Source organism: Enhydra lutris, unplaced genomic scaffold (genome assembly GCF_002288905.1).
Source record: "Enhydra lutris kenyoni isolate GAN:26980312 unplaced genomic scaffold, ASM228890v2 scaffoldscaffold59, whole genome shotgun sequence".
Lineage (NCBI taxonomy): Eukaryota > Metazoa > Chordata > Mammalia > Carnivora > Mustelidae > Enhydra > Enhydra lutris.
Genome location: NW_019154143.1, coordinates 5,204,416 through 5,213,870, shown reverse-complemented (window position 1 = coordinate 5,213,870; position 9,455 = coordinate 5,204,416). Strand labels below are relative to the sequence as shown.

The 9,455-nt window shown below is 44.2% G+C and overlaps 1 protein-coding gene across 2 annotated transcripts in view; it reads right to left on the bottom strand.

Annotated features, from left to right (window-relative positions):
• Window positions 1–450: 450 nt before the first annotated feature.
• Window positions 451–9,455, bottom strand: part of LOC111158454 (regulator of microtubule dynamics 2) — a 55,289-nt gene continuing 46,284 nt past the window's right edge. Inside the window, exon 10 of one of the 2 annotated variants that reach the window (XM_022520473.1) lies at window positions 451–822. In XM_022520473.1, the coding sequence (XP_022376181.1) occupies window positions 769–822 (54 nt within the window). In that variant the 3' untranslated portion in view covers window positions 451–768. Of the gene's footprint in view, window positions 823–4,948; window positions 5,383–9,455 lie in introns of those variants that run through there. The other variant, XM_022520474.1, reaches the window with a different exon arrangement.

Here is a 9,455-nt window from a genome sequence, read left to right as displayed (position 1 = left end):
GCTGTAGTAAAGAATGCTGTTATAAACATTTGTGCACAAATAATTGTACTTTCTCTCTTTAGCACTAGTCCCCTGAAATGACATTACAAAACTCAGGAGTTAATACATTTTTAAGGCTCAGGATACATTTTACCAAATGCTTGTGTCAAAATACCCTTCCTCCAGCTGTGGTTGAGAATGTTCCAACTCCCGGCATCATGACCAGCACTGAGCATCTCTTGAAAGAAAAAAATCCTTGCCAATTTGATGAGAAAACAGTATCTTACTGTAATTTTATTCACATTTCTGATTACTAGTTACCATGTATTTACTCTCCTGTTTTTCCTCTTCTATCAACAACTTGTTCATGACCTTTGCCCATTTTTCCCATTTATCATCCGCATTAATGAAATTTTGTTTTGTAAAGTCTCCATTGAAGCAGCAATAAAACACTTACTAGAGTTCACTTTGTTGAATTGATGTAAGTATTTTATTTAAAGTAATATTCTGAAGACTATAGTTTATTGGTAGGAAAAATATGAATCATACATGTTTAAAGATAATTTTGTACTGACATTTATGGGAACTTGATTTCTCCAAATAACATGATTAGTTTTGTAGTGCGACTATTGGAATGCATTCTGCAGAAATGTGGTTTTTACCTTCAGATCTGAGCACAATACCCTTACATCAAAAAAGAAAAAAAAAGGATAATAAAAAAAACGCAACTTGGATGAGTTTAAATTTTAGTAGACAACATCTGATTTGTTGAAGAGTAAGTTCTTTTATTTACCTCTTCAAGGAACTGGTTATTTTTTTCACTTCTCTCTGTGCATCTGTATCCTATAAAGAAAATACAAGTACACAATGAAATTTCACACAGTGATGCTGCTACCCTGGTGTTTCGAAGCAAACTTTGGTGGAGCGAGGCGGTACTTTCTGAAGGACCATTATAAGGAAATTACAGATGTCTTAGATCCAGGCACTATTCAGATCTCTGAGAAGATGTGTCATGTGGAGAGCTAGTTCCAGGGTTCCCGCCACCAGGTCTGGAGTGGTGGGAATGCAGGGAAAAAAGAACCTTCTGTGTAAGCGGACACAGTTGATCTCACTAGCATGGTAATGGTTAACACTGTTTTCTTTTTCAGCTGTACCATGTGGAAGAAGTCCCAGCCCTAGCAGTAGGATTTGAAGAAATCTGAGGTTCCACTGCAAGATCCAGGCTAGCAAATACACCTCTCATTATTGACTTTAACAAGTAGTTTATATGTAAGATGAAAAACCATGTAATATGTTTTCTAGTACTGCACATGTGTTGTTATTTCTTCAAAACGGGTGTGGAGGTTAGAAAGAGAGGTGATAAATTCAGATGGCAGGGTACTCCTCTACATTTTTGCATTTAACAAACATTTATAGGGGCGCCTGGGTGGCTCAGTTGGTTAACACGCTCATACACACACAACACCCCTCCTGTTTCACTCTTGCCCAGGGCTTCCATTCAAATATTCTATTTATTTATGTTTTTATGTACAGAGGACACTGGTAGGGCTTTTTGGCCCAAAAAGCCAGCTAAAACCACCACCTCCAATCATGCTTTCCTCTGTTATCATCCAAAATATAGGCCCTTTACACCCTCGATCCTCGTTGGTGCTCCCCTGATACCGCTCTCCTGTGAATTCTCCTCCTTGACTCAACCTCTCACTTTCCCCCCTTTTCTCAGATGCTTCTACAGAGCTCCCTACACTCCTGTTAGAGGACTTGTTTTGAAGTCACTTTTGCATCACCCGTAATGCATTTGCTGAGAGAATATATTCTGGGGGGGAAGGGGAGAGGGTGAGGGGTATTACTGGCGGAGGGGTGGGAGCCAATGGGGGAAGAGGAGTCCCCTCTGCCATCTCTTATAGTTGTTAAATTCCTGGTCATTCTCCCTTTACATTTATTTTTATATGACTTCGGGATCTGGGTCACTCTCCACACTGTCTGCCACCACTGTTGGAGACATCCTTGTCCCCATGGCCTGTGGATCCCAGCGCCCCAGGAGCTGGTCCCCTCATCTCTGATGTCCTCACGCACCACCCCCGTGAGCACACCCTCGGCTGCATCATGACCTAGAACTGCTCTACCCCGGACACACGCAGCCTGCTCTCTGAACACAACTGCCTATCTTATTGGGCCATTTATCCGATTATTCTCAATAACATCAATTTTTCAACTGCTACAAGTTTATTATTTCCTTATTGTTCTCTGTCAGCTTCCTGGTGCTTTGACTTATTTTCTACCCACATTAGGTTCTACGTCCAGCTACTCTCTGAGCGAGAGAGCAAAACCCGTTCTCCCTCTGTGGTGCCTGCCCTGGCTCTCCGCCAACTGACAAGTCTACAAACCAATCGAGTTTTCTACTGAGCCCATGACCAAAAAAAAAAAAAGAAAAAAAAAAGAGGACCGTGATGTGCTCCCTCTGACTTCCTCAGGACCTTATTCCATCAATTCTCTCTCCCCAGTCTTTCTCGAACCCTGCCTTCTTCGCTGGCCCTTTCTCATCATTTAAATATGCTCCCCTAGTTCCCATCTAAAAAAACATGATTTCTCAACTCCGGCACTACCTTATCTGCCGCATGACCATCCCCCTCTCTTCCCCATCACATTATTGGAAGAGCGCCTACATGTACTGACTGCATTTCCTCACCTCTGGCGCTCGGCACTGTCTCTGCTCCTATTGTTCCGCGGAAACAATCTGGGTGAAGATCGCCAGTAACAGACATCATTAAATTCAGCTCATTCCAGTCGTGACTTCTCCAGAGTGTCTGACAGAGCTGACCACTTCCACCATCCTTTGGTTTCTGAGGCCCCTGTGGCCACTTCTTTGCATCTCACTTGCAGCTTCCTTTTCCTCCTCCCCATCTCTTATGTTGGTGTTTCTCAGAGTTGATCCTTGACCCGTTGGCTTTCAAATACTCTCACTTAACTGGGTGATCTCTGCCATCCTGGGGCTTCAAAGATCCGTTATATGACAAATATCAATCACCTTATGGATTGGAGAACTTCATAGAAACAAACTCAAAAGGTCCATAACCGAACTCACCTTCTCCACCAAATCTGGTTCTCCAACGTTCCCTAGATCCTTAAAGGTACCTCCATCTATGCTGGTCAGTTTCTAAAGGCAGAAACTGAGATCTCATTCTTGAGTCCTTTATCTCCTGGAAATTCAGAGTCTGAGTCTTGTAGAGACTGCCACCCACAAATCTGTTAAATCTGTGCTCTCTTCTCACTCCTCACTGCCATTGCCTTAGTCCAGGTCACTGGCTCATGCCTGCTTTATTGTAGGAATTCCCTAAATGGTACCCCTTCTTCCAGTTCTGCTCCCCTTTGAGCCAAGTCAGTCTCCACATGGCAGCTGCTGTGGCCTCCCCGGGATCTCACTGTGTTACTTGTTGCTTAAGACCCTGTAATGGGTGCCCCCTCCTTTAAGAAAAAAGTACACAGGGTTCTCATCTCTTTCCTCCCTCTAGTACTCAACATTTCAGCCACATTGTACATTTGATTCAATGCTTTTCGGCATATTTCTCAATTCCAACCATTTGTTTTTAGTGTCTTATCAAGTAGGGCCACCCACATCAGTACCAACCAAGACATGTGAACCACATCATGTGTGTTTATGGTCCATGTTTCCATTCACCTTTGTCATGTATATACATATTTCGACACTAATATAATCCTTAGAACACATTATTTTGCGTTCCCCATTTTTCAGTTACATTAAAAGTTGTTTTCTGATTGAACAAATGTCTTTGTAAATATGTTTAGAGCTGCATAAAGAATAGAAACTGGTCAGCTTTCCACAGTGAGGTAACAAAGGGAAAATGGCCCGATTACTCAGCACGTTTCATGATTTTTTTAGACAAATACCAATGTATCAGATTTTTTATCATCAACTTTTATTAATCTGCTGAGGAGGGATTATCTTATAGCCCATTGCATGTTACCGGATTCTGCCTTCTACATGTCCAAGAACGCGTTTCGGGTTCTACATTTTTACACTGCATTATTTTCAGTGTCATAACATTTGCCAAAAGTCTAAATTATATGTTGAATTGTGTTCTAAAGCGTTCTTGATAGTTTTGTTCTCCAGTCTGAGTTTTCTTATAGAAGCTGCAGATAAAGGCATTTCTACTTGGACTTGAAGCCTGAGGGACTCCCCAGTGTAAGAATTTGAAGGCTGACTAAGGTACGAGTGATCGCTGAAGACTTTCCTTCATTTGTGATACTGAGGGTGTTTAATACAATGAGAATCCTCACGTGTCCTGGAATGTTACTCTGTGAGGAAAGGGTTTCTCCTGTTTATTTCACTGAAATGCTTCTGGAACATGAATTATCTGGTATTTCTCAAATGGCTTCCTCCTCCTGGTAAAGACTTGCTGTTTTCCTTCTTGTTTTCTGTGTTCTGTGTCTTCAGTGTTCTGTGTCTTCCAAGGCTTGAGCTCTGGCTGAAGGCTGTAGGGTGTCTCCCCCATGGGGACTCTTGTGGAAAGGTTAATGCTGAGGCTGAAGCTTCTACATCTGTTACATGTATGGGGGTTTCTCTCCGGCGTGTGTTCTCATGATGGCTGAGGTCAGAGCATGGGCTAAGGACTTTACCACGAAGATGACATTCATAGAGTTTCTCTGTGGCGCGAACTCACTCACGCTGTTTGAAGGATAAGTTGTTACCGGCGGCATTTCCACACCGATTACAAAGGGTTCTCTGGTGTGAATTCTCTCACAGAAACAAAAGTTAGCTCTGCGGCTGAAGAGTTTGCCACATTCGTTACATTTGTAGGGATTCTCTCCAGCACCACAGACCAGTCAGTAGAGCTGTGGCTATTTCCCCACTCGCATTATATTCAAAGAGCTCTGCTCCAGTGTGAAATCCCTGCTCCTAGCGGGAGAGGAGAGGCTGCTAACGGTCTGCATCCATCCGCTCATCAGTTCATCTGTCCACATGTGGACTCTGTGCTGATCCTTCAGTGATAACCTCCAGTTAAAGTCTTCGCCGCGCTGGCTACACTCACAGGGTGTGATACTCTCCCGTATTGAAGTTCTTCCCTCCGTAGCAGGTCAACTGCACAGCGATCTGATGAATTCTGAGGTCTTCATTACGTTTCAGGCACTCGATATATATGGGCCATGTCTGTGCACATGGCATCTTCTGAGGACTCGGGTTATGGTTTTGAGTTCAGGTTATTCTTTGCCTCCCCAGATTCAAACCATGAGACCTTTCTGCTGAGACAGCACACTTCCTCTCCGCAAAACACTGTAGTTTTAAATTCCGGGCAAATACAGTTGTTGACATGCAAGAATCTGGGCCCTAGAGCCCAAGGGCTGACATTGCCAATGTCAAGTGCGGTGTGATAAGCTCAGAGCTCCCTGAAAGGGACAGAAGACATGTCACTAATAACTCACACACCAGGAAGAGATTACAAGTGCCACAAGAAGAAGCACTTATGGGAAAATATATCAATACTCTCTACCAAAAACTTTGGACAAGGAAGTCTCTCTCTTACTTATTCTTATACTTATACTTATTCTTATACTTATATTGTTATGCTCCTGTCATTTGGCAATGACCATCAAACATCAGCTTGACTAGACTGGGTACAGTTTAAGAATGACTGATTCCAAACCGATGCTCTGTCATCAGTTATTTTAAGAAAATTATTAAAGGGAGGTTTAAGAAACTTCTTGAAGGTGTTTTTAAGATCAACTTTAAAAAGGCAACCAACGCCATTATATATCAAGAAGACTTAATGAATACAGTATTTCAGAATGCCGATCAATACAAGAGCTGAGAGTGTAGAAATGGGGGGTGTAAACAGGGTAGCACCCTTCCATCTGCAGCTCATGAAAATGTCTGTTTAGAGAATTGGAACAGTCTGTCCATCCGCTAGTGGCCTTATTAAGTTCTTTTAAAATGAACCAGGGAGAATCAATTTCTCTAGGCCTGGATGGCACAGATGAGTTAATCTATAAGAAATAAGTCCAAACCAGAAAGAAATAGGGCAAATCAGAATTTCTAACAAATGAGACCCTGGACAGCATTGCTGGGTTTCAGTAAGTGACGCCCTCATTCCTTGGAGCTGTCGTGTTCCCTGAACAGGAAGGCAGGGTGAACATGTGTAGACTGATTCGATTTTATAAACTTATCTAAGAAACCAATCTCCTAATTAAAATTGGCCCGGTGATGGGTATTAAGGAGGGCACAGGTTGCATGGAGCACTGGGTGTTATACGTAAACAATGACTCTCGGAACCCTGCATCAAAAACTAATGATGTACTGTCTGGTGACTAACATGATAACAAATAATAATAATTAAAAAATCAAACATGAGGTCTTAATTAAGACAGAAAATTAAAGCAGGATTAGGATTTTATTGCTAAGAGTGGTGACTAGTAAGAGAGATGATTCTTAATCTGTGTAACAGTATGGAGATACAGCCCAGGATTTTAAACAACAGGTAACTTCCAAGAACTTGGTAGCTGGGGCACACTAGTGTTTACTTGGAGCACTCCCAGCGTCCTCTTCTTCCTGGAGTTGTTCCTCGTATAGTTTATTTACTGTCCTTTAAGAGTTTGTCTTAGAAGAGCAATTAATTTCACTTCAAAATAGCACAGCCATTTAAGAACATTCTGTTTCTTTCCCAGATCAGCGCTTCCCTTGTCGTGACACACAACACCACATCCTGCTTCGTGCCCTGAGTGCTCACAGCACAGCCCAGGTCGGTAACTTGACCCTTCTTCCAGGCAGAGAACTCCCAGGCTGCTGGTGCGGTCATGACTTCATTCATCAAGCATTGTCACATTGCCTCAGACAAAGGAATCCCTTTTATTTTAAAAACGGAATGTTTCTCCGGACCTGAGATTACCTTCCTGGGGTCAAGAAAAGTCCACATGAATAATAAAATACTGTAATTTCAAGTTCTGGGAATACAAGGTAGCTCACGTGCATGAATCTGGGCCCTAGAGCCCAAGGGCTGACAGTCCGGATACTGAGTGCAGTGTGATGAGGGGCAGCCCCCTGGAGGGGACGGAAGACAGCTCCTCACTGGGAAGAGGTTACAAGCGCCCCGAGAAAGCAGTGCCCAGGTCACGCAAGGTCACGTGAAGGAGAGCGTGCCAGGGGTCGGTGGCCTTCACTGTAATTTGTGGCTCTGCTAGACATTTTGCAAATGAACAGACTGATCAGCAGAATCACTACTGGGGTGCACTTCAGTCAGGAAAACCTTACAGAGATCGGGGTACTACAGATAACTCTCCTCAGCTTACTTGCTAATTGAAAAAGAAATGGAGACATTCCTGACAGTACATTTGACTCCTTGAAAAAAAAAAACAAAAAGACCAAACCTCCTAGAAAATGCAAACAGAAACATCACTGGGAAAGATAAAAAAGTAACATGGGAAATATTTACTAATGCTGTTTTGCTTATTACCCAAGTATTTCCACAGTGCCCAACTCTCTCAGTTACATTCATAATCAGTCCCACTTACTAGCATTAGTATTTTTGTTTGCGCGCTATTAGTCTTCTTATTCTTCCTGCCCGGACTCCTGAGTGCTTGTCACATGCCAGGCCTGGCACCTGGCACTAGGAATACGGGGGTGAACGAAACACACCTGGCTGAGACTCTCTTGGAACAATCACACTCATTACGAGGCAACCACAGCTCTGTAAATGATATGAAGGAAAAGCACGAGGTGCTTTCTTGCCTGGGAGCGTCAAGGAAGTCTTTCCTAAAGAAAGGACATTCTTGGTGAGGCTGGAAGGGTGAGTAGGAATAAAGGTGGTGAAGGGAGTGAGGGCTTGAGTGGGAGTGTTTCGGGAAGAGGCAACAACAGGGCCTGGGGGTGTGAGGCAGGGGATAGCATGGTGCAGAGGTGAGGAGAGCAGGGAAACTACACCGGAGCCTTCAGGGTAGGACTTTTAGGACTTTCAAGCAGGGAAGGGACAGACTGACGTTTGTTTAATCTGCTCCCTTGGCTGCTAAGGGGAGTCAAGAATGACCTGGAGGGAGGAAGAAAGCTGCACAGCAGTGGGAGGCTCCCACGTCGCAGTTCAAGTGAACTGGGGTGCTTTCCTGCTTGGAGTGGGGGCAGCAGAGCGAGAGGGCTGTTGTGTGGCTCACGGCATGTTTTAGAAGAGGGAGTCTGAGAACTTGGGGACTGGGTGGGTGTCTGGGTTGGGGGCTGAGGTGTCAAGGATGACTCCCAGCATTCCCAACTAAGGAATGAATGTGCCATTTAGTAGCTGGGAAGATGGAGAAGAGCAGATCCAAAGGCCTGATGATGAGCTGAGTTTGAGATGTCTGCAAAACACGCAGGTAGAGATGTCACACCGGAAGCAGAAAAGGAGGTCTAGAGTTCAGAAGGGAGGTCTAGAGATGCAAATTTGAGGACTGCTGGCAGGGAGATAGCATTTGGAAGTTATGGACAACAGATTTGTGGGGAGGGAGGAGGAAAGGTGAGAGGAGAGGAGAGACTTAGGAACCAAGGACCAAACCTCGAGGGTCACTGATACTTAGCCCTTGCGCAAGAGCTGAACTGCACGCACAAGTAGTTGCATGTCACACCAGGCATCATACTTCATTATCATACTGCATCCTAATCTCAAATTCTAATAAGAATGCATAGACACCCAGTTTAAGATGACTGCATATAACCTAAGTGACATCATTCAGGAGAAATGGGCAAGTTGGTAGGGTCCCCATCACCGATATGAGGCAGGCAACCAGAGGGACAAAATCTGTTTTCTGCCCCCAAAATTCCATAAAATGTCTTCTGTGGGGAAATGTTGCTACTGAGCCTGTGCTGCGTGCTCAGTGTTGACCAAAAGAATCCACTGAGGGGTCGGAGAGAGAAGGACAGCTAACCCTGTAGGAAATCCCGAACCTAGGAGCCACCCGAGACCTGGAGCAGGTGATTGCTGGGAAGGCCCAGAGAGGGCTGGCCAGCCCCGTCTACAGACACGGGCATCCCCGAACCCTGAAGCTCCAGAAAGTTCTTGTTCTACTTCCCCATCATTCGTATTTCCCATGACTGTCCTGAATACCTCCTTCCCTCCAAGCACACAAATCTTTGCTTTTCCACGCGGAGGCTTTGGTCATGACCTGCGACGTGCTTCTCTTATACCTCCATGTCATCAAAACCCACCTCTGATGCTCCTTGATCTCTTCTAGGTGAAAATAATTTCCATCTTCACTATTTCCATAACCAATTATTTGTACTTCTCCTAGCTCTTCAGGCTTTTCACCCTGAGCTACGGTTATTTGGCTATCTAACCTATATTCTAGGCTATAGAGGGCTGTGGGCATGCCTTGCAAGTTTATATTTGAGATCATAACAAACATCAGAGCCAGTGTGGCTCCAACAGAGAAGGAGAGGGCTGCTTAATTCCGAGGCATTTATTTCCCCACGCCACCCCTTTTTAAAAATGTAGGCTCCATACCCA